The sequence below is a fragment of the Pristis pectinata genome, chromosome 27 (assembly GCF_009764475.1).
Source record: "Pristis pectinata isolate sPriPec2 chromosome 27, sPriPec2.1.pri, whole genome shotgun sequence".
NCBI classification, from domain to species: domain Eukaryota; kingdom Metazoa; phylum Chordata; class Chondrichthyes; order Rhinopristiformes; family Pristidae; genus Pristis; species Pristis pectinata.
Window position 1 is genome coordinate 26,994,348 of NC_067431.1, and position 25,728 is coordinate 27,020,075.

General features: G+C 43.4%; 1 protein-coding gene across 1 annotated transcript; it reads right to left on the minus strand.

Annotated features, from left to right (window-relative positions):
- Positions 1 to 17,149: 17,149 nt before the first annotated feature.
- Positions 17,150 to 18,926, minus strand: LOC127583666 (synapse differentiation-inducing gene protein 1-like). The gene is made up of 2 exons (XM_052039889.1): positions 18,754 to 18,926; positions 17,150 to 17,548 (listed from the first exon to the last, which is right to left on the minus strand). Exons 1-2 carry the CDS (start codon positions 18,868 to 18,870, stop codon positions 17,390 to 17,392), a joined length of 276 nt encoding a protein of 91 aa, XP_051895849.1. The 5' UTR covers positions 18,871 to 18,926; the 3' UTR covers positions 17,150 to 17,389.
- Between the last annotated feature and the right edge of the window lie 6,802 nt (positions 18,927 to 25,728).

Consider the following 25,728-nt stretch of genomic DNA (forward strand, 5'->3'; position numbering starts at 1 on the left):
GTCAGATCCTTTGATGTCATTCCTCTGATGTCCTTCGAGAGCCCAGAAGACATGTACCATGACCTACTGGTTTAGTCATCTTGAGTTGATGGGTGCGGTGTGATCTCCGTGAGGATGGGGTTGGGGAAGAGCGTTGGCATGAGGTAGGGGTGTTGGAGGAATTAAATTGAGGAGATTAAAGAGAGAACCCCAGATTACATATTGGGTGAAGATACCCTACCTTGAGTGGAAAGCAATTGATAAATTGATTTGAAGCTGGGATGAAGAAAAGAACGAGATGAAGCAGCTTTGGAAAAACGTTGGTCCAATTAGTTTCCAAATTCCTGTTCACTTATCCTTTTCTGTAGAATAAATATTTAACCTTGTGCTTAAAATTAACTATAACAGACCATATTTTATACAGGAATTTAGAAAATCCAGGAAAGATGTCATCAGGGAAGATTGAGGGTTGCAGCAATTGATTTCCTTTTGAAAAGTTTCGAAATACCAAGAAGGAATGTCGTGTATTCCCATCATACACATTACAAAGTCTGTGCAATTATAATTCTCATGTTTACCATCAGGAGCATTCTGGAGCTCTCAGATTTTTATTGGTCAGAAATCCATGCTCAGATCTTAAATCAGTTTGACATACGTTTGTTTGGAATGCATGACCAAGGAAACAGGTCACCAAATTATCTGGTCGATGCTGATATATAAAGCGCACACAATCTTCTTCCAACACTGTCTCTTCTCACTTCTACCAGCATATTAGCTGTTCTTGTGTCTCCTGTGTGTTTACGTATCTTCCCTATAAAATGGACCAGTGTGGTTTCAGCTCAGATTCTTGCTGTGGTAGAGAGTAGGAACATTCTCTCTACTCTGTTACTTATTATGTGCGGTCAGAGAAAGTTTGTTAATTATCCACTTGGTAGAGCAAAACAACCAGGGCAGAATTATTCCACCAGCTAAGCCAGACTTTAATTGGACGATGGAACAGTTGGACTGCTGGCAGACTACTAGATCACCACAGGTATTGGTTTATTGGCTTTAGTATTGGTTTATTATTACCACTTGTACTGAGGTACAGTGAAAATCTTGTCTTGCATACCGATCGTACAGGTCAATTCATTACACAGTGCAGTTGCATTGCGATAGTACAGAGTTCATTGAGGTAGTGCAGGTAAAAACAATAACAGTACAGAGTAAAGTGTCACAGCTACAGAGGAAGTGCAGTGCAGGTAGACAGTAAGGTGCAAGGTCACAACAAGGTAGATTGTGGGGTCAGAGTCCATCTCATTGTATAAGGGAACAGTTCAATAGTCTTATCACAGTGGAATAGAAGCTGTCCTTGAGCCTGGTGATATGTGCCTTCAGGCTCCTGTATCTTCTGCCTGATGGGAGAGGAGAGAAGAGAGAATGACCCGGGTGGGTGGGGTCTTTGATTACGCTGGCTGCTTCACCAAGGCAGCGAGAGGTAAAGACAGAGTCCAAGAAGGGGAGGCTGGTTTCTGTGATGTGCTGGGCTGTGTCCATAACTCTCTGCAGTTTCTTGCGGTCCTGGGCAGAGCAGTTGCCATACCAAACTGTGATGCATCCATAAAAGTTGGTGAGTGTCAAAGGGGACATACTGAATTTCTTTAGCCTCCTGAGGAAGTAGAGGCACTGGTGAGCTTTCTGGTCCGTGGCATCTACGTGATTTGACCAGGACAGGTTATTGGTGATGTTCGCTCCCAGGAACTTGAAGCTCTCAACCCTCTCAACCTCTGCACCGTTGATGTACACAGGTGCATGTACACCGCCCCCTTTCCTGAAGTCAATGACCAGCTCTTTTGTTTTGTTGACATTAAGGGAAAGGTTGTTGTCATGATACCATGCCACTAAGCTCTCTATCTCCTTCCTGTACCCTGACTCATCATTATTTGAGATCCAGCCCACTACTGTGGTATCGTCTGCAAACTTGTAGATGGAGTTAGAGCAGAATCTAGCCACACAGTCATGAGTATATAAGGAGTAGAGTAGAGGGCTGAGGACGCAACCTTGTGGGGCACCAGTGTTGAGAATAATTGTGCTGGAGGTATTGCTGCCTATCCTCACTGATTGTGGTCTGTTAGTCAGAAAGTCAAGGATCCAGTTACAGTCACTCTCCGGAAGACTGACCTTACATCCTCGATGGTGACCACGGGTTCAGTTGTATTGGAGGCTATCAGGTGGGTGGTGACAATCCACTTCCCTTCTGTTCAAAACGCACATAGAATGCATTAAGCTCATCAGGAAAGGATGCACTGTTGTTAACTATGCAGCCCGTCTTTGTTTTGTAGCCTGTTATGGCATGACTGACGGCTGGTCTGGCACTCTATTTTGAGTTGGTATTGTCTCTTGGCATTCCTGATAGCTTTCCAAAGGTTATTATCTCAATTTCTTGTAAAGGTCAGGATCACCAGATTTGTGTGCAGCAGTCCTTGACTTAAGTAGGGAGTGGATCTCCCGGTTCATCCATGGTTTCTGGTTTGGGAACACCCATATTGTCCTCTTTGGTACACAGACCTCAACACACTTGTTGATAAAGTCCATAATGGTGGTGACATACTCATCAAGGCTGGCAGCTGAGTCCTTGAACATGGACCAGTCCACTGACTCAAAGCAGTCGCGTAGAAGCTCATCTGCTTCCTCAGACCAGCACTGCACAACTCTCCATACCGGATCCTCCTGTTTCAGTTTCTGTTTGTATGCGGGGAGAAGGAGCACTGCCTGGTGGTCTGATTTCCCAAAGTGAGGACGAGGGGTGGCTCGGAAGGCATCTTTGGTGGTTGTATAACAATGGTCAAGGGTGTTTGGGCCCCTGGTGGAGCAGGAGACATGCTGGTAGTACTTTGGTAACACACTCTTGAGGTTGGCCTGGTTGAAGTCACCTGCAATAATGAAGAGGGCCTCAGGGTATCCTGTCTCAAGGTTGTTGACCACGGAGTATAGCTCATTGAGTACAGGCTTCATGTCCATCTGTGGTGGGATGTACAGTCCATTCGATGAATTGAGAAGCCCTCAGGTTGAATGGCAGTCAGGTGAAGCAGGTGTAAGTCATGTTTCGGTGAGACATAGCACACAGCACATTTCTGGTTCTATGTTGTGGCCAGGAAAGGGCCACCTTAGTGAGTAGCCTCCAATAGGCAGTTCAATCTAGCATTGAGGCTTCCTATCCAGCAATGAGGCTCCTGTACAAATCCAGCCAATATAGTAGATGTGTTTAAAATTCAGCCTGCTGTTCAGACACAGGTTTCAGTCTTTCTCACACCTTATCAACAATATCAAACTTTGGGAGTTTAAAATCGATCAGTATCAATGCAGAGAAATTCAAAATAAATCAAGATTGATTTAAATATAATATTTCCATGCAAACTAAATAGGGAGATACTTAGTAAACATCTAAGACTTGAATTACAGTCATTGATTCCTGAAATGTGCTATCAGTCCACAAGGGCAGGCAAATATGCCCTGTGATATAACCTCTGTTTCTGATTTCAGAATGATTGGATTGTTCATACACTTTACGGATAACAAATTGTTTCTAATCTAACTGGATCTGTGAGCTTGAATAAATTTGAAGATTAGGCAAGACTTTGGAAAATGGGTTTTAACACAGGTGAGTGTGGGCTGGTGAGAAGAATAAAGCTCTCATAAACTACCTGGAAAGTAAGAATATAAATGTGGTAAAGAAGGAAATGGATCTGAAAATAGAAATACGCAAATCACAGAATTGGCTCGCCCATAGAAGACAGAGGATGGTGGTAGATGGAACGTATTCTGCCTGGAGGTCGGTGACTAGTGGTGTTCCGCAGGGATCTGTTCAGGGACCCCTGCTCTTTGTGATTTTTATAAATGACTTGGATGAGGATGTGGAAGGGTGGGTTAGTAACTTTGCTGATGATACAAAGGTTGGTGGTGTTGTGGATAGTGTAGAAGGTTGCTGTAGATTACAACATGATATTGATAGAATGCAGAGCTGGGCTGAGAAGTGGCAGATGGAGTTCAAGTGTGAAGTGATACACTTTGGAAGATCAAATTCAAAGACAGAATACAAGGTTACTGGCAGGACTCTTAGCAGTGTGGAGGAACAGAGGGATCTTGGGGTCCACGTCCATAGATCACTCAAGATTGCCATGCAGGTTGATAGGGTTGTTAAGAAGGCGTATGGAGTGTTAGCCTTCATTAGTCGGGGTATTGAGTTCAAGAGTGGCGAGGTAATGTTGCACCTCTGTAGAACTTTAGTTAGACCACACTTGGAGTATTGTGTTCAGTTCTGATCGCCTCATTATAGGAAGGATGTGGAAGCTTTAGAGAGGGTGCAGAGGAGATTTACCAGGATGTTGCCTGGATTGGAGAACATGTCTTATGAGGATAGGTTGAGTGAGCTAGGGCTTTTCTCTTTGGAGAGAAGGAGGATGAGAGGTGACTTGATAGAGGTGTACAAGATGATAAGACGCATAGGTTGAGTGGACAGTCAGAGACTTTTTCCCAGGGCAAAAATGGCTAATATGAGGGGGCATAATATTAAGGTGGTTGGAGGAAGATATAAGGGGGATATCAGGGGTAAGTTTTCTACACAGGGAGTGGTGGTGCATGGAATGCACTGCCAGAAAAGGTTGTGGGGTCAGATACATTAGGGACATTTAAGAGACTCTTAGATAGACACATGAATGATAGAGAAATGGGCGGCTATGTGGGATGGAAGGGTTAGATAGATCTTAGAGCAGGATAAGATGTCGGCACAACATTTCGGCATTACTGTGCTGTTATGTTTGATGTAATTTCTGCAGCCTTGGCCCACTCCCGTACCCTACAACCTACCTGCTCCCACTGACATGGGGTGGTACTGGTGCAGAGGTTAAGTTGCCTGTTTAGCAATCCAGAGATTTGAGTTCAAATCTCACAGTGGCAGCTGTGGAGTTTACCTTCTGCCAATCATCTAGAAGTTGCTGTGGGCAAGGGAACATCAACAACTAGTCTTAGTAATGATGAAGGACAAAGCCACTGGATTGTTAGGAAAATAAACAATTGGTTCACTAATATCCTCCAAGGAAGGAATCAGATTCAGATTTATTATCACTGACATACATGACATGAAAGTTGATGTCTTGCAGTAGCAGTACAGTGCAAAACAAAGATCGCCATAAAGTACAGAACTTGTGCAAAAATAAAGGAATAATGAGGTTGTGTTCATGGGTTCACGGGACGTTGAGAAATCTGATGGCAGAGGGGAAGAAGCTGTTTCTGAATCGTTGAGTGTGGGTCTTCAGGCTCCTGCACCTCCTCCCTGATGGTAGTAATGAGAAGAGGGAATGTTCCGGGTGGTAAGAGTCCTTAGTGATGGATGCTGCCCTTTTGGGGCACCAACTCTTGAAGATGTCCTCGATGGTGGGGAGGGTTGTGCCCGTGATGGTGCTAGGTAAGTCTACAAACCTCTGTAGCCTCTTGTGATCTTGTGCATTGGAGCCTCCATACTGGGCTGTGATGCAACCAGTCAGAATGCTCTCCACCGTACATCTGTAGAAATTTGTAAGAGTCTTTGGTGACGTACTGAATCTCCTCAAACTTGTAACAAAGTAAAGCTGCTGACGTGCCCTCTTCATCATTAATCCTGAAATCTGGTGCTCCAGGTTGCAAGCAATTTTAATTCCCCTCCCAATTCCCACCCCGACAAATTCCTTGCTTGCGTGAAGCTTGCAGAGTGAACAGTGTACATGGTAATAATAAACACAATAATTCCAGTGACAAGTGCAAAACAACAGAATGGTGCAAAGTATAGTAGTGCAAACTGAGGTCATACAATAAGAAATGCTAAAGTGACAATAAAGGAAGAAGTAGAAATAAGGGCTCAGCATTTGAGCCACCAGTCCAACCAGCTTGATGCAATCTTTTTCAACCACACAACTGAGTTTATCTTCCTGCAGCTGTTGATGAACACAGCATTGCACTTCCCCCCTCTCTGGTGGATGAGGTTAGCAGAAATAGTTGGCTTGGACATGATGAGATGCTAACCCTTTTTCTAAGCTGTGTGGTACTCTGATTCTATGAAATCCCAAAGTACTACCCCCTATGAAGCACAAGTATAGTAACTGCTCTAAGAAGCTCCCAGCAAGGTGATAATGACAAAATTGTTTCTAGTATTAAATATTTTAGGAATAAATATCTTCCAGGGACAGGACAGGCACGGTAGTGTAGCATTTAGTGTAACCCTTTACAGCGTCAGCGACCTGGGTTCGATTCTGGCCGATGTCTGTAAGGAGTTTGTATGTTCTCCCCGTGTCTACCTGGGTTTTCTCCAGGTGCTCCGGTTTTCTCCCACATTCCAAAAGACGTACAGGTTAGGAAGTTGTGGGCATGCTATGTTGGCGCCGGAAGCGTGGCGACACTTGTGGGCTGCCCCCAGAACACTACACAAAAGATGCATTTCACTGTGTGTTTTGATGTACACATGACTAGTAAAGAAATCTTATCTTATCTTTGCTGTGCATTCAGCTGAGAGAGCAGACAGAGCTTTAGTTTAACATCTCACCTGAAGGAGAACATGTCTTGCAGTGCAGCTTGCCCATGGTAAGGCAATGAAGTATCAGTCTGGATTCTAAGATTTCGTTACAAAGAAAATTTGGCTCTGAACATCCTGGGAGGTTTGTAGTGTTACTACCACCATCAGTGAGCGGGTACGTAATGGTGCACAAATCTCGACATTGAGAGGAGCTGCTCGTTGTCAAGGAGTAATTTCCTTTCGATGTTTATCATTCAAACCAGCGAGAAAATAACCCATTTGCAGTTCCAGCCTCTGCTTGATGTGGTGAAGACAAGAACAAATGAGGTTGTTTATTCCTAATTGCAAATTACTTGAGGCATCATGAACCATTTCAGAGAAATTACAACAAGAGCTGATTAAGTGAATCGCAACAATAATAAATCCATTGAGTCTCCTCTGATCCACTTGTGCTGCAGTTGCAATTGTTTCTATTGTTTCAGGCTTCCCCAGCATCTGTGGAGCCAGATGGTTGAGTCATTCTTCACTGGACCCACAACCTCCTGACTCGGAGGTGGAAAAACAAAATACAAGACTCAGAAAGAAAAATGTTCCCCTGAATCGCAGGAACATAACATTGCACCACTTGTCAAGCAGAAAGTCACAGAAAACAGTTTAGGACACTGAGGTTGCTTCTGTATAATTGGTCTAATCAAGTTATTGGAACATCTTTAAAATTGTTTATTTATGATAGAGAGACTCTTCACTCTTCCATCATTGGAATTGGTTTATTATTGTCATGTGCACTGAGGTAGAACATAGAACAGTACAGCACAGGAACAGGCCCTTCAGTCCACGACGTTGTTCTGAACTAATTAAACTAGTAATTAAATGCCTAACTAAACTCGCCCCTTCTGCCTATACAACATCCATACCCCTCTACTCTCTGCATATTAGCCCCTTAAATGCCTCTATTGTATCTGCCTCCACCACTACCTCTGGCAGCGCATTTCAGGCACCCACCACTCTCCGTGTGGAAAAAAAAACTTAACCCACACATCTTAAATGCATTCCTTCTCGGATTAGACATTTTGATCCTGGGAAAAAGATACTGGCTGTCTACGCCTCTCATAGTTTTATAAACTTCTATCAGCTCTCCCCTCAGCCGCTCTAGAGAAAACAGCCCAAATTTGTCCAACCTCTCCTTATAGCACATGCCTTCTAATTCAGGCAGCTTCTTGGTAAACCTGTTCTGCACCCTCTCCCAAGCATCCACATCCTTCCTATAATGAAGCAACCAGAAATGAATGCAATACTCCAGCTGCAGCCTAACCAGAGTTTTATAAAGCTGCAACATAACCTCCTGGCTCTTGAAATCAATGCCCTGACTAACAAAGGCAAGCATGCCTTACGCCTTCTTTACCACCCTATCAACCTGTGCAGCTACTTTCAGGGAGCTATGGATTTGATCCCAATAGCCCTCTGTACATCAATGCTGTTAAGTGTTCTGCCATTAACTGTGTACTGCCCCTTGACATTTGATCCCCCAAAGTGCAACACCTCACACTTGGCCGGAGATACAGTGAAAAACTTTAGTATGCGTGCCACCCAGGCAGATCAGTCCTTACATAAGTACATTGAGGTATTAAAAAGAAAATAGAATGCAGAATGAAGTGTACCAGCTGCAGAGAAATTGCTACCTCTCCTCATCCCTCAGTATGCCCTGTGGTTTGGGCTTAGTTGAGAGCCTTCTCCTTGGATCTACCTCACTTGGTGAGTATTTCCCGCATTTTCTGGGGCAAAAACAAGACAGGAGGGAAATGGACAGTTGACATTTCAGCTTGAGACCCTTCAGCTGCAGCAGTTTGCTTTTTGCTCCGGATTCCAATCTCTTGTGTTTCCAGCATTTTCTGTCTTTACTTCAGATTTCCAGCATTTATGTTTGTTTGTGTTTGGTTTGCTTGTGTTCCTCCCTCCATCACGTGTCCCTGGTTTTATCTTTTAAATCCCACAGTGTATCGAAACTGACAGGTAAAACATGAGAAAGCAGGAAGTGTGCCGTGTACACTTCCTACTTTTTTCCTACACGTGAAGTGTAGGAAAACGAGTTACACGTGAAACTTCCACAATTCATTAACAGTAAAGCACAAAACCACCAGAGCACAGCTGTGTGGGAGTAGCAAAAGAGACAGCCATTAATTCTGGCCAGTTTGGTCGTGGGACATGAAGCCATCTGCTCAGGGCTTGCAAACAGTAGTCCTTCCAAAGAGGAAGAATGATTCAAAAACAGTGTGAAGATGTTTTCCATCTGGAAATGCTGTAACCACAGAGTAGAATATCTTCAGGGAGCCTTCCATGGGACAAATTTAGTAAACATAGCAACGGTCTTCCAGAAGACAGGTGTTCCTGAGCAGATGTGTTCCCTAACAGCAGCCTCTGTGATGAAATACTGCCAGATAGGACGAGAAGGAAACCATGTTGTGTGCAAGTATCAGCACAGGCGGGTTGGGCTAAATACCTGCATCTATGCTACATAGTTAATGTAAAAGAAATTAAGTTTAAATTAAATTGGTTTATTATTGTCACAGTGAAAAACTTTGTTTTGCATGCCATCCATACAGATCATTTCATTGCAACAGTGCACTGAAGTAGTACAAGGGAAGACAATAATAGAATGCAGAATAAAGTGTCACAGTTGCAGAGAAAGTGCAGTGCAGGCAGACAATAAGGTGCAAGACCATAGCAATGTAGGGCGTACCTCATCGTTCAATAGTCTTATAACAGTGGGACAGAAGCTGTACTTCAGCCTGGTGGTACGTAGTTGAGCAGAAGATGGATGCAGAGGCCATAACAAGTGGAGACAATACAGAAAACTATAAGACATATCAAGGGCAAGCAATGCTGAAATTGAGAGAATACAGTGAGGTAATGTACTCAAGGAGAATACACTTATCAAGGCATGAAGGTAGTGTAAACTTCTCTCTTTCAGTCCAACACCTCTGTGGGGATTGAAGCCAAATATCCAGATCACCAGCTTCCACCAACTTGAATTTCCTCCCAACTATTCAATTCTCTATCTCTGCTCATTTCAGAGCTTGTGTATTCCCTCTTATTGGAATTGTTAAATGTTGTTTGATCATTTTCCCTCTAACTTGCCTTGTCATGTCACTATGTTGAAGGTATTGTATTGGGCTGGATTGTCTAGACCTGGCGTTTTACACCAGGTCACCACCTGCAGTACCTGTCCACTCACACTCAACTGAACCAGGTGCAGAGGACTGACCAAGATGACCTCTGTACTTGAGAGTTCTCCCCTGGGGAGAATGAGCAGCATCCAGACATCCGATCCTGAGGGCTCTGTCCCAGAGTACCCTCAGGACAGCTGCTGTAAATGATCGTGTGTCTGATAAACAACTAAAAATTGTTCAGATAGATTTAAACAATTGAATAATCCTAAATAAAAACATTTACCTAAAAGCACAGTAATAGAAAATTAAAGTGATCAAGATAAAGTATAACAAAGAAAATTAGTAAACCACTTAGCAGCCCCGTCCTTCTTGCTCAGGGTTTGTAGGGGATCACATTACACAAACCAACCATGTGACTGGCATCAAGCTCCTCTTCTTTATTCCATCCTCCCCTCCCAAGACAAGACATCTTTATCAGTCACATGTACATCGAAAAACACAGTGAAATGCATCTTTTTGCGTAGTGTTCTGGGGGGCAGCCCGCAAGCGTCACCAAGTTTCCGGCACCAACTTAGCACGCCCACAACTTCCTAACCCGTACGTCTTTGGAACGTGGGAGGAAACCGGAGCACCCGGAGGAGACCCATGCAGGCACGGGGAGAACGTACATACTCCTTACAGACAGCGGCGGGAATCGAACCTGGGTCGCTGGCGCTGTAATAGCGTTACTCTAACCGCTGCACTACCCTGCCTGCCCTTTATTCCATATCGTCCCCAACTCCATCCTCTATTCCATGGTCCACTGCCCTCTCCTACCAGATTCCTTCTTCAGCCCTTTTCTGCCTATCACCTCTCAGCTTATTACATCTTCTCTCTCCTCCCCCACCCACCTACCATCCCCTCCTCACCTGCCAGACTGTGTTCCTCCCCCTTCCCCCATCTTCTTATTCTGGCTTCTGTCCTCTTCCTTTCCAGTCCAGATGAAGGGTCTCGGCCCAAAACGTCGACTGTTTATTTCTCACCATAGACGCTGCCTGACCCGCTGAGTTCCTCCAGCACTTTTTGTGTGTTCCTCTGCTCAGTATGTCTGTCTGAGCCCCTCTGCTGGGCTCAGCAACCAGAAGGGTAGCTGACTGGAAGTTCAGGGTGAGTTCTGTGCGTCGACATTTCGGATCAAAGCTCTGCGTCAGGAGCATTGACAATTTCCTTCCTCCCACAGATGCTGCTCGATCCACTGAGTTCCTCCAGCAAAACCAAGACACAAGAGATTCTGCAGATGCTGGAATCCAGAGCAACACACACAAAGTGCTGGAGGAATTCAACAGGTCAGGCAGCATCTATGGACGGAAATAAACAGTTGATGTTTTGGGTCAGGACCCTTCATTCAGTTGCTTCAGCAGGTTGTGTGTTGCTCCAGATTCCAACATCTGCAGCCTCTTGTGTCTCTACATAAAAGAATTCTTCCTCAAGTCCCCTCAAAACCTCTTACACCTTACCTTAAACATATGCCCTTTTTACAGACATATCTTCTAAGGGTAAAAGTATCTACCCCATATATGTCCCTCATAACTTTGTATCCTCAAACAGGCTCACCCCCCCACCCAGCCTCTCTTCATAACAAAACTTCTCCATCCCTGGCAACATCTTGGCAAATATCCTCTGCACCCCCTCCAGTGCAGTCACATCCTTCCTGCAGTGTGGTGACCAGAACTGTGTACTCCTGCTATGGCCTTGTTGTCACCAATTAACTGGACTCTGACAACTTGCACTCATTTCTCAATCACACTTTATTTATTTGCACACAAGGAGACCAGTCCTGCCCCTATCACCAAACTACTCTAAAGTTTCAACAGAGTTGTCTTTTTTAAACAGATATTGACCAATTAAAATCTTTGGGCACCTTAGAATCCTTTATTTGCATACATAAAATACCAATCACATTCCATTAATGTAGGTGTTAATGACCAATAGAAGCTACATGTTAATGGCCAATAATACCTTGGAATTAGTAAAGTAATTGTCCAAAAGTTAGTGTGTGCCTTGCATCCTTCGTTTGGAACCTTGTCATGTTGTGCCTGGCAACCTCGGCTCCCATGCTGCACAAAGAGGAGCTCTGCTCTCAAGGACCTTGCTCAGCATGGGTGACTGCAGACTGTCTGCAAACCATTTCTGCCTGCACACTACCTTAACCCTTGCCTTGCTACAGCGTCCACAGCCTGACTCATTTTTATATCATTGTAACGTAACCTCCCTGTTCTTATCCCCAATGTCCTTGTTAATGAAGGTAAGGATGTCTTTTCAATCCCGTTATCTGTGCTAGTGCCTTCAAGGATCAAGTGGGCTACTTCGCCCTTATTATTGACACAGAAAGAGGCAATTCAACCTATCAAGTCCAATCTGGCTCACAGCAGAGTAATCTCATTAGTTCCCTTCTCCTGGTCCTTATTGCCCTGCTACCTATTCCCACTTGCAGGCCCATCAGCTCTCCTTTGATTCTTTTTCTTCACTTACTCATTGTCTGCAAATTATAGATTGTACTCATCGCCGACTTACTTATTGTCCACAGTCCTGGCCTTGTGGCCACGTTTGCAGACATTACCAAGATAGGTGGAGGAACAGGTAGTGTTGCAGAGGCAGAGAGTCTGCAGAAAGACTTGGACAAGTTGGGAGAAGGGCAAGTAAGTGGTCGATGGAATACAGGGCAGGGAAGTGTGGGGTTATGCACTTTGGTAGGAAGAGTAGAGGTGCAGACTATTTTCTAAATGGGAGAAAATTCAGAAATCAGAGGTGCAAAGGGACTTGGAAGTCCTAGTGCAGGATTCCCTCAGGGTTAACTTGCAGGTTGAATTGGTAGTAAAAAAGGCAAATGTAATGTTAGCATTCATTTTGAGATGACTAGAATATAAAAGCAAGGATGTAATGCTGAGGCTTTGTAAGGCATTGGTCAGACTGCATTTGGAATATTGTGAACAACTTTGGGCTCTGGAGAGGGTCCAGAGGAGGTTCACAAGAATGACCCCAGGAATGAAAGGCTTAACATACGAGGAGTGTTTGATGTCCCTGGGCCTGTGCTCGATGGAGTTCAGAAGGATGAGGGAGGATCTCATTGAAACTTGATACTGAAAGGCCTGGATAGAGTGGATGTGGAGAGGATGTTTCCATCAGTGGGAGAGTCTAGGATCCAAGGGCACAGCCTCAGAATAAAGGGATGTCCCTTTAAAACTGAGATGAGGAGGAATTTCTTCAGCCAGAGAGTGGTGAATCTGTGGAATTAATTTACTCAGAGGGCTGTGGAGGCCAAGTCATTGGGTGTATTTAAGGCAGAGATTGTCAAGACTCTTGATTGGTGAGGGGTTAAGGGGACCAGGCAGGAGAATGGAGTTAAATAAAAATCAGCCATGATTGAATGGCGGCACAGACTCAATGGGCTGAATGGCCTAATTCTGCTCTATATCTTATGATGTTCAACAGTAGACATTCAATCTACTAGCACAGCTTTGGGCTGTAGGTAGAGAACAGAATATCCAGTGGAAGACCAGATGGTCACAAGAAGAACGTGCAATCTCTACACTGACAGCACCCGAAGTCAGGATTGAACCCGGTCTGCTGGGGTATGTGGCAGCAGCAATAAATGACTGGGTGAGAACTCGCTGGATTGGACTTGTCCTGCTTTTTCTGAGCACGACCAATTTTCTACATTCTAAGTAACTAAATTTGAAATATAAAGTTGATATCAAGGCCATGATATGAGGCAATTGTGAAAAATATCTGGCTCACTAAAGTTCTTTAAAAATAATCCACAGTCTGGATGATAAGCATCTTTACACTAATAGTAGTGACACAAGAGAATACAGGCACTGGAATCTGGAGCAATGCACAAAATGCTGGAGGAACTCAGCAGGTTAGATCTATGGAGGGAAATGGACAGTTGACGTTTTGGGTTTCCCTTCACCTGGACTGAACTGCCCAGTCCAGACGAAGTGTCTCAACCTGAAACGTTGACTGTTCATTTCCCTCCATAGATGCTGCCTGACCCGCTGAGTTCCTCCAGCATTTTGTGTGCCACTTCACACTAACACCAACTTGTTTGACTCTTAACGCTCCCAGCAGCCATTCAGCTCAATTGGGGGTGATCCATAAGTACAAGGCTTGCCTGTGATGCCTATAGCCTGTGAAAGAATAAGCCACAGCATCTATTACATTCAAATACCTCATGTTGAATAGTACCATGTCCCTAGCTTAGAAAGTCAATGGCTTGAATGGTGTGGAATTTTGGAGGAAGTGTATAATTCGCTGTTGTTTCTATTCAGCACTACTGACCAAGAACGAATTCCCAGGTATTGGTCTTTGTGCTATTATTGTATCCCTGAGTGCACTGTGAACAACGCAGAGGAGATTTAATCTCCATCCAGGCTCCTAGATCAGTCTTTAGATTCCTCTCTTCCTCAGTTGGGATTTAACCATTTCCATTTCACCATACAATGGCAAAATGACATTTTCTATTCCGTGTTGCATATTCAAAACCTGTTGAGTTCCAGTGTACTCACTGACAAAAGAAACAATTCAAATTCAATTCGCAATTTGAAAATGTTTGTTTTATTTCAGGATTGTTATACAGGCCATCCCTGGGTAACGGACTTCTTGCGTTTTTACTGATGCATTTGTCCATGTGTTGGAAAATACAAAAAAAAACTTGATAGGCTAACCATACCTCCACAATATTGTAATGAATGGCATCAAAAGCACATAAGGCTGATAAGAAAAACAATTACTAAAAGTGGAGAGAGAGAGGAAACTAGTTGTGCCGTTCATAGGAATGAATGTATGTACACACATTGGACTTTTCAATTTAGTAACATTATGGGAGCTCGTTTGTATGTAGGGCTGTCCATAAGTCGGATGTTCTAAACCCTTGGATGGCCTGTATTTGGAACACAAAAGACCCACCGGGATATTGAGGAAAAGATATGCAGGCAGATTAGGGAAAAGTGTAAAACTTACAAGGTTGTTGTCATGGGGGACTTCAACTTCCCTAATATAAACTGGGACCTCCTTAGTGAAGGAGGTTTAGATGGGACAAAATTTGTTAGGTGCATCCAGGAGGATTTCTTAAATCAATATGTAGATAGTCCAACAAGAGGAGAGGACGTACTGGACCTGGTGTTGGTTAATGAGCCTGGCCAGGTGACCGACTTTTCAGTGGGAGAACAGTTAGGGAACAGTGACCACAACTCCTTAAGTGTTAAGATAGCTACAGATAAGGGTAAGGATGGACCTTGCAGGAGAGTATTAAATTGGAGCAGGGCAAATTACAGGAACATTAGGCAGGAACTAGGGAGAGTTAATTGGGAAAGGCTGATTTTGAGCGTCCACGTCTGACATGTGGAGGGTGTTTAAAGACCAACTGCACAGATTACAGGACAGGTATGTTCCAGTAGGAAGGAAGGACAAGGATGACAAGGTAAGAGAACCTTGGATGTCGAGAGAGGTGGTGAATTTAGTCAAGAAGAGAAAGGAAAAGTATGTAAAGCTTAGGAAGCTAGGATCAAACAGAGCACTTGAAGAAACCAGAAAGGAACTCAAGGAGGGAATTAGGAAAGCCAGGAGGGGCCACGAGAAGTCCTTGGCAAGTAGGATTAAAGAGAATCCCAAGGCATTCTATACATACATCAAGAGCAAGAGGATAACTAGGGAGAGGGTAGGACCACTCAAGGATAAAGGAGGAACATGTGCTTGGAAGTGGAGAATGTGGGTGATGTCCTTAATGAGTACTTTGCTTCAGTATTTACCAAGGAGAAGGATGTAGAGGACAGGGAGATCAGTGTGGAGCGTGCTAATATGCTAGGGCATTTTGAGATAAAGAAGGAGGTAGCGTTGGGTCTCTTAAAGAGCATTAATGTAGATAAGTCCCCAGGGCCTGATGGGATATACCTCAAGTTATTGAGAAAGCAAGAGATGAGATGGCTGGGGCCTTGACCAATATCCTTGTGTCCTCTCTAGCCACTGGCAAGGTCCCAGAGGACTGGCGAGTAGCTAATGTTGTTCCATTATTCAAGAAGGGAAATGGGGATAATCCTGGTAACTATAGACCAGTGAGTCTCACGTCAGTGGTAGGGAAGTTACTGGAGAGGATTCTTAGGGATAGGATTTATGAGCATTTGGAAAACCATAGCCTAATTAGGAACAGTCAGCATGGCTTTGTGCTGGGCAAGTCATCCCTTACTAACTTGATTGAGTTTTCTGACGAGGTGACGAGGGTGATTGATGAAGGTAGAGCTGTGGATGTCGTCTACATGGATATTAGTAAGATGTTTGACAAGGTCCCTCATGGGATGCTCATCCAGAAGATTAAGATGCATGGGATCCACAGTGAATTGGCTGTTTGGATTCAGAACTAGCTTGCCTGTAGAAGACAGAGGGTAGTGGTCAATGGGACTTAGTCTAGCTGGAGGTCTGTGACTAGTGGTGTTCCTCGGGGATCCATACTGGGACTTCTGCTGTTTGTGATGTGGAAAAATGACCTGGATAAAAATGTACGTGGGTGGGTTAGTTAATTTGCAGATGATACGAAGATTGGTGGTGGTGTGGATAGCGTAGAAGACTGCCAAAGGATACAGTAGGATATAGATCAGTTGCAGATATGAGCGGAGAAATGGCAGATCGAGTTCAACCCGGCCAAATGTGAAGTGTTGCACCTTGGGAGATCAAATGTAAAGAGACAGTGTCGATGAGCAGAGGGATCTTGGGATCCAAGTTCATAGCTCCCTGAAAGTGGCTACACAGGTTGATAGGACAGTAAAGAAGGCATATGGCATGCTTGCCTTCATCAGCTGAGGTATTGAGTTCAAGAGTCAGGAAGTTATGCTGCAGCTTTATAAAACTTTAATTAGGCTGCATCTGGAGTATTGCATTCAGTTCTGGTCACCCCATTATAGAAAGAATGTCGAGGCTTTGGAGACGGTGCAGAAGAGGTTTACCAAGATGCTGCCTGGATTAGAGTGCATGTGCTATGAGGAGAGGTTGGACAAACTTGGGCTGTTCTCTCTGGAGCGGCGGAGGCTGAGGGGAGATCTGATAGAGGTTTATAAGATTATGAGAGGTATAGATAGAGTAGACAGCCAGTATCTTTTCCCCAGGGTTGAAATGTCTAATACCAGAGGGCATACATTCAAGGTAAAAGGGGTAAGATCAAAGGAGATGTGTGGGGTAAGTTTTTTACACAGAGAGTGGTGGATGCCTGGAATGCGCTGCCTGGGGTGGTGGTGGAGGCAAATACGACAGGGGCGTTCAAGGAGCTCTTAGATAGGCACATGGATGTGAGGGAAATGGTAGGATACGGACACTGTGTTGGCAGAAGGGATTCGTTTAGTTAGGCATTTTATTACTAATGTAATTGGTTTGGCACAATGTTTTGGGCCAAAGGGCCTGTTCCTGTGCTGTACTGTTCTATGTTCTAAGATTGCAGTACACTGTAAACCGATTGTTTAGTCAATAAGTCTGATTTTTATTAATTTGTATCAAAAAAGTGACAATCTACATAAAGACCTGTAAATTACCATTTTCAGCTGATTGCAAGGGACAGAAAATAATGAAAACTGTGTCATTTATTTCTTTATGTCACCAGATAATGTTGACTTTCTCAAACTTTGTTTCAACATAAAAAGAGTCCATTCTTCCAGATCCTCATGAAACCAATTGCATCTTCTTTCTGTTGCTTCCTTCATTTTCTGTGGAATCTACTGATGGCTGTTGCCTGGACGGCAATGATTGTTATAATCATAATGAGGCCGATCACCAAAGCTGCTATGTTTAAGTATTTTGCAATGTTGGAGGATTTCTCTGCTTCGATGGTATCTCCCGCCTTGGCAGCATTTTCTGACTGTAAAATAAAGTACACTTCGATAAGGAACATTGTTCTGTTTCACTGACACTTTCAGTCTATTGAGATGATCACACCCCAGTCAGGATTCAAGGTAAAGATACTTAGGAAAAAAAGCATGATACTTTTTATACTTTATCGAGTAAAATATAACACACAATGCACACACACAGACACACAATTGGATATTGAATGCCGCATTATGTTACTCCTTAGAAAGTCAATACCTTCAGAGTAAGGGAAATCCCAAACAAATATTTTCTGTTCAAAGCACTCTGCACTTCTATTAAAAGTAAAATCCCTGTGCTGAAATAATACTGATTTTACTACTTCTCAGAGAACTATTGTCCAGGTCTCTTTGTGTGGAATTGACTTCACTCACCAATGGTTCTCTTACTTGCATCTGAATGACTTCAGATGATAGCTGACTCTTGGAAAAGCTGAGTTAATGATCTGCAGACTTGGATGTCTCTGGTTTCCCTCCAGAAAGGAAGGAGTAAAAAGAAACCATGTTTGCGAGGCTATAAGTACCAGTGTTATTTTAATATAAATGGCAAGAATGTTTATTAATCTGTATTTATATTAAAATATAACCAATATTTACAGATGGTGCAGATGTTCACGTAGCATATGATATTTAATATGTTTATGTTGTGTATTTATTTATTCTGATTAGAAAATAGAATCTGAAATAAAAACAGAATACTGGAAGTACACAGCAGGTCAAGCAGCATCTGTGGACAGAGAAACAGAGTTAACATTTCAGGGACAAAACCTTTTATCATACTTTAACTGGTGTTTCCTTCATATATACATAGCACATTGTTCCTCAGCACTTTCATTGATGTAGATATCTGTTATGTCGGTAGAAGGTTTAACACAGACTGACACAACTTTACAAAGACTAATCCGTGATTTCTGGAACAAGAAATGTGATTAAACAAATGTATCACGTTAAGGTGGGCATTGCATCCTTTAGAAAACATCCAGAAGCGTGAGCAATGTTATCTATCTGATAAAAGAACTCTCACATTTACTCTACGAGATTCTTAGAGCATTCAGACGAAAACTGCAATAAAAGCACAGGGAAAGCTGAAGCTAAAGGTCAAATATCATCACATCATTTAATTTACATTTAGGTGAAAAGGCTGAGGGCTGCACACATTATCCATTTCATAAAGGAAATCACAGATCAAAACACCAACCTTGAAGGAATAAATTGTAGCCACAACGCCAAGTGGCAAACAACAGCAGAGGAGGCTGAAAATGGACCAGATTTTGTAGGACGGGATATTCGAAGCAACAGGGTTGATACTTTGCATCTTGGACACTCTATTCCCTTGGCTTCAGTTCAGATGATGCTCACTGCAATGTGGTGAACCTTCCTCTACAACCCAGTTTTTATATGATCCCCTTACTTCCTGCATTAATATGAATGTGATTGGTACATATCACTGACAAAATCTTATGTTGCTTTTGAGAATCCATCAGACTATATTTGGTAACATTCTGATTTCCTGTTTCCTCTCCTGAGACAACATTCACTTAAGTTGAGTGACGCAGGGACTGTTGTCACAGTGAGGTGCATTGAGCCACAGTTTTGAACTTGTTACCACTGCACCTCATGAGGGACACTAACTGAGAAACCTCCCTTTACATTTCTTCTTCCTTTGAATGTCTCCTACACAAATGTTGGTAGTTCAGTTGTTAAGTCACTGGACCAGCAGACCTGGGGCTTGATCTAACAATTCAGAGACCCACATTCATAACAAATAATGGCAACAAAAGTTAGAGTTTCGGAAAAAGAACAGCTTGTTTTAGTAATGATCACCAAACTACTGGGATGATGTAAAATCCATTCCGATTCATGGATGCCCTTAAATGGAGGAAGTCTGCTGTGCTGACCCAGTCTGGCCTGTTGTGACTCCAGACCTAGGCCAACGTTGGCTCTGAAATGGCTGAACAGATCACCCTGTTTAGGGCAATTAGGGATGGACAATTAGTATGAGTCTTACAAGCAAGAGAACCACCAAACATGTGGCCCAGGACCACCCAATGTTCCTTGTCCATCGGCTCAGGGCCTGAGCGACGGCCCTCTCACACTCTCACACGTTTGTTTTTGTCAGACTGATGCATGGTTAAGAAAGAGATGCCTCTGATCCATAGCATTGGCCATGACTTTACCACCAGCTGGGAGCACCTGTGATGTATGACTCATCTCCTGGGGTCGTGGAGTTATACAGCACAGAAGTAGGGCCTTCTGCCAACTATCAAGCACCCATCCAAACTTACTTCATCCACCAGCACTTGTCTCTGACCTTGGCAATTCAGTTGTTCATCTGGATAAATCTTATGAGAGTACTTGCTTCCACCGCACACCCTGGTAGTGCATTTCAGACTCTAACCTCCCTCTGGGTGGAAAAAATCTTCCTCAGGTCCCCTCTGAACCTTTTACTCCTTACTCTAAACCTACAGCCATTAGTTTTAGACAGATTCCAGGGAAAGTACGCAGTGAAAGGAACACAACCTTCTCTCAAACATTAGGTGCTTTCCAAAGTCTGAAAATGGCTGTAAAGCAAAAGAGTGTCGGGAAAAATATTTTCTGGGATTCCTGGATTGTCCACTTCTCCATTAATCTCCATCAGTGACAATTTCTGTGTCTGCATCTACAGTTAGATATTGGCAGCAAATATGCATTGGTAATTCCGATCAAATATTAGACCATGTAGAAAGTAAGTTGCTAACATCAGTGAATTTCTTACTGAGGATGTTGATGAAAATTTGACCACATTTTTTATTGGCTTGACAATGTATTGAACAAGTACTAATGTTCCTGTGAAACATTGATGTTTTCTTATTTAAGAGATGTCAATGTCAGTGAGGTGATGGTAAAATAATTGCACAATGTTTTACTCATTGTGTTGCGCCAGAGTTCAACAATTGGTGGAGAGACTTGGTATGTGCATCAGATATTAATTATTTCATGTTGACTGAGCAAGCTAAAATGATGGAGCAGGATAACCTTGCATTTCTGAAGTCAGTTTTTTAATGCATATAATGACATAAAATAAGTTTAGGTAAAAGTTGCCATCTGTTAACTGCATGGACATTTCTTGAAAACCATTGAAATAAAGCCCTAATCTTGTCTTCGGCAGTTGTCATGGATCTGTGGGCCCAGGTGAAAGGGGAGCTATCCAGACCACTTAGCAGAAAATTTTTAAGCATGATTCATTTATTTATTCATTTTTTTTAGATCTGTACATCATTGCCATGGCCAGTATTTGATATCCATCCCTAATTCTCCTTCAGAAGGTGGTGATGTCTCTATAGAACTCTGGTTAGGCCGCATTTAGACTATTGTGTGCAATTCCGGTCGCCTCACTATAGGAAGGATGTCAAGGCTTTAGACAGGGTGCAGAGGAGGTTTACTAGGATGCTGCCTGGATTAGAGGGCATGTGCTATCAGGATAGGCTGGACAAACTTGGGGTCTTTTCTTTGGAATGACGGAGGCTGAGGGGTGATCAGTTGGAAGTGTATAAAATTATGAGGGGCATAGATAGGGTGGACAAGCAATATCTTTTTCCCATTATTGAGTGATCCAATACCAGAGGGCATGCATTTAAGGTGAGAGGGGGTGAGAGGAGGCATTTCAGATTTGCCAAATATTTTATTGGAGAACCAAATAAATGCTGTGGGTGTATCAAGAGGCCAGATATTAGGTAAGTGATTCACCTTCTGACACCCAGAACCTTTCCAGTAGCTACAGAACCCTTGTCAGGGGCATGATAGAACACTGTCCGCTTGCCTGTATAAGTACAGCTCCACCAATCTCAACACCATTCAGGACAGAACAGCCCACTTGATTGGCTAACCATCATCCATCTTACACAGCCACTGTATCCTCTACCAATGTACAGTGGCTGCAGTATGTGCCATCTACAAATGACTTAGTTACTCACCAACAGCACCTCCCAAACCTAAGACCTTTGCATCAAGAAGGACCAATGTGGCAGATGCATGCCAACACCACCACCCAAAGGTTCCCCTCTATTTCGTGCACTCTCCTGACTCAGAAACTTATTGGCACTTCTTTGTCATTGCTGGATCTGAATCCTGAAACTCCTTGCCAATAGCACTGTGGAAGGATGTTCGTCAGGAAGACTGTAGCCATTCATGAAGGATTAACCGCTTTCTCTGGGGCAATTAGGGATGGGCAATAAATGCTGATTTTTCCTACAATGCAAATATCCAACAGAAGATTAAAGAAGATGAAGCAGATTTAAGATGAGAAATGAAACAGCAGAGGCTGAAAATCCATCTGGGACTGGCTCATACAGAAGTACCCCCTCCAACCCATTCCCAAAATGGAATCAACTTGGCTTTCTGGGGCTCTCTGCCTCAGGATAGCCTGGCAAGGAAATCAATGACCCCGACTGCCTCCCCCCCCCCCCCCCCCCACCAAGGATCTGCTTACCTATTCAGGGAAGGATTAGTTGCCTTCCAGCTCATGTCTCTCTCAGCTGCTCAGAAGACCTGGGTCAAATTAAACCTGAGGAGGGCAGGGAATCAGAGGGGCTTGTTGCTGCAACTGTTTATGTGCCCAGTGGAATAAGCTGAGTTAGATAATACAAGGTCTATTGTCCAATGAAACATCAACCATATTCCGATATAAATATCAAGACAGACCAGTGAAGATCAGATTCTTATTGACCATCCTCCTCTTGTGAGCTGTAATCCTGCATGTACAAGCATTTCACTTACACAAACACTGAGAAATCTTCTTGGCAGCACCTTCATGAAGTGCTCCTCATGTTGCATCAGTTCACTTTACCCAAATCACTTCAAGGTATGTGACAGTATTTGCAATGAGTTTGCGCCACATTTAACTGTCACTGGGGACAGTAATGGGAACTTCTGTGCTGCAAGACATGTTGCTGTAATATATCAACGGTTACAAGAAGAGGAATTTACTTGGTTTGAGAAATCTCTGATATCTGTATGCGAGGTCTCGGTGTTGGTTTGTCACCACATTTCCTCACATCTGGACTGGTCCTCTGTCCCCAGTACATGAAATTCAAATCCTGGCCCTCATTCCCCAATCATCACATGGTCTCCTTGTTTCAGCTACAGCCACCGGGCATCATCGTCCTTCTGGATCCCACTTATCCTTTCTGTTTCTTTCAATTCCACGTTCAAGAGAAAAGCCTTCATTTCTTACAGGGGAGACTGACACTGTTTGCAGATTAGAGTGACTCATTGACCTTTTTTTGACTGACGGGTATGTGGTTATAGGATCAAAAGAGTCATACAGCATGGAAACAGGCCCTTCGGCCCACTGAGTCTGTGCCGTTTACACTAATCTCATTTTATTCTTCCTCAAAGTCCTCTCGATTCCCCCCAGATCTTCCCACTCACCTGCATGTCAGGGAAAATTACAGTGGCCAGTTGACCTCCTAATAGCTCATCTTTGTGATGTGGCAAGAGACCAGAATATCTGGAGGAAATCCACACTGTCACAGGGAGAATGTGCAAACCCAACACACAGACAGCGCTGGAGGTCAGGATCGAACCTGGGTCACTGGAGCTTGTGAGGAAGCAGCTCAATGAGCTGCACCACTCTTCAGTCCTCATCAAAGTTGCCCAATTTCATTCTGGGCAAACAATTTCTTGGTGTCTTGGAGTACAGAATGTTTGTCCTAAAAGTTGGCCTTTATTGTGTCCATTATGAACCATAAAAGCATGATAAATCAGCTGGAGACACAAGAGACTGCAGATGCTGGAAGCCGGAGTAACAAACAATCTGCTGGTCGAGCAGCATCTGTGGAGAGAAGGAATTTTTTAGAAGATATCTTTATTAGTCACATGTACATCAAAACACACAGTGAAATGCAGCTTTTGTGTACAGTGTTCTGGGGGCAGCCCGCAAGTATCGCCACGCTTCCGGCGCCAACATAGCATGGCCACAACTTCCTAACCCGTACGTCTTTGGAATGTGGGAGGAAACCGGAGCACCCGGAGGAAACCCATGCAGACACAGGGAGAAGGTACAAGCTCCTTATAGACAGTGGCTGGAATTGAACCTGGGTCGCTGGCACTGTAATAGCGTTATGCTAACTGCTATGTTTGTGTCAAAATCTTGCAGCAGATAAATGAGCTCTAGTTTTGACTTATCAACTGTTGATAACATGCACTTGAGTGGGTGATATGTATTGTAGGAAAGTGTGCCGAGAAGTTGATCCCATGCATGTAGAGACAGAGATAGTTCACTGACGTAACACATAACGTGTGCATGTAGTTGTGTCAGTGAATCACAGATGTGTTTCCAGACATAAACTTCTATCCTTACAGTTATTGACTAAACTTCAAAACATTTTTAATTTGCCTTCCAAAACCAAGCAAGACTACTGCTAAATGGAGAAAATTTCTCATTTGAAGGATGTCACCATATTATGACCAACATTTACTGTGCTGTCAGCAGTTTTCCAACAATTCTACTGGTTAGTGAATTAAGTTAACAACAGTTTTATCTCTGTTGCACCAGAATTCATCCAAGTTACCAAAATGTCAGATAAAGGGTTAAAGTAACTGCATTATATGGTTTCATAAAGTTCTTTGAACTCTGTGGGATAGAAGTCTTAATCATTTTTCTTGTTAACTTATTTTTTTGTGTTCTTCTGTTCTCGCATCCAGCAATTTTAAACAATTTTCAATAACCACCCTTTCCTACTTAAGTCAGAACTGCCCCGTTCTGATGTAAGGTCATCCACCTGTAACATTTCCTTTGTTTTTCTCTCTCCATAGATGCTGTCTGACCTGTTGGGTATTTCCAGCATTCACTTTTATTTAGATATCCAACGACTGCTGTGTTGGGTTGTACAGCACGGAAGCTGGCCCTTCAGCCCATCTGGTGTGTTCTGCCTCTCCTGGCTTCAGCATGCTCCCTTTGCATTTTCTCTCTCTCCAACTACTCTCATTCATCTGCTGATTGGACAGTTCCGAAAGCATTGTGCCACCTGGCTAACCTTGGTCTCCATCTAATCATGGACAGACACCCCTGTTCTTGCCACCTCTCCCCTCTCCTAGCAAAAGAAACCCGTTGTCTTGCTTTTCTAGTTTTGAAGATTATTGTCCTGAAACGTTAACTCTATTTCTCTCTCTGCAGATGCTGGCTGACCTGCTGAGTATTTCCAGCATTTTCTGCAAATATGATCGTGGCTGTTACCTGACCAATTTCCTGCCTGATTCCCATTGCAATTTCCAGGCCTTGTTTGTGGGTCCCTGCACCAGGAATCACCACATGGTCCCCCCTCGCCCTCCCTACCCCTCACCCATATACACCTGCACTTACCTTGTCCACAAGCAAGGGATCAGTCTCAATGGGCTTGAGGTGGCTTGAGGTGGCCCCACCCTCAAAATATCACTCACAGTATTTGACAGCTGGCAAAGCTGGGGGTGGAGCTTTGCCAGCTGTGAAAGATATTAACAGTTTTAAATGTTTCTGATATTCAGAGACATTGAAGTAAATAATGAAAAGAAATAAAATTATTAAAACACATGAAAGAAAAAGAAAAATAAATAGTTAAGTGAAAACATGGAAAATCATGAAAATTATTGAAAGAAGTGAACTAATTTTTAGGAAGTGTTACCTTTCCCTATGCCTCCCAATCCCTTGTCTCACAGTGGCCATTGGTGGTTCAATCCTGCACCATGTGACCTCGCACAGGATCGGAGAGGTGATTCCCCCGGAGTAATGCTGGGGAATCTCAGCACAGCAGGAAGCCTGCAGTGGAGCAAGTTGGTAAATTCAGCTTTCTGGATCCATCCAGATGTTTGTGTTTTGGCAGCCCAGGCCCTGGAGTCTGGGACATGCTGTAGTTGCATTGACCAGACACTGTTAATCAGACTTCTGAACCAATCACCTCTTTCACATCTCCTTCCCGGTGGTGCTGCCACATCCTTGAACCCTTAATTCTACCTCTTTTGTTATTGTCACTTCAACATTTCTTTTAGCACTACCTCAGTTTTCACCACTTTACACCACTGTTGTTTTGCACACATGGCTGTTTTATTGTATTTATTATCACCATATACACTGTTTACTCTGTGAGCTTCACATGAGCAAGAAATGTCATTGCACCCTGGTGTAAAATGACAATGAACTAATCTGAATCTGATTCTG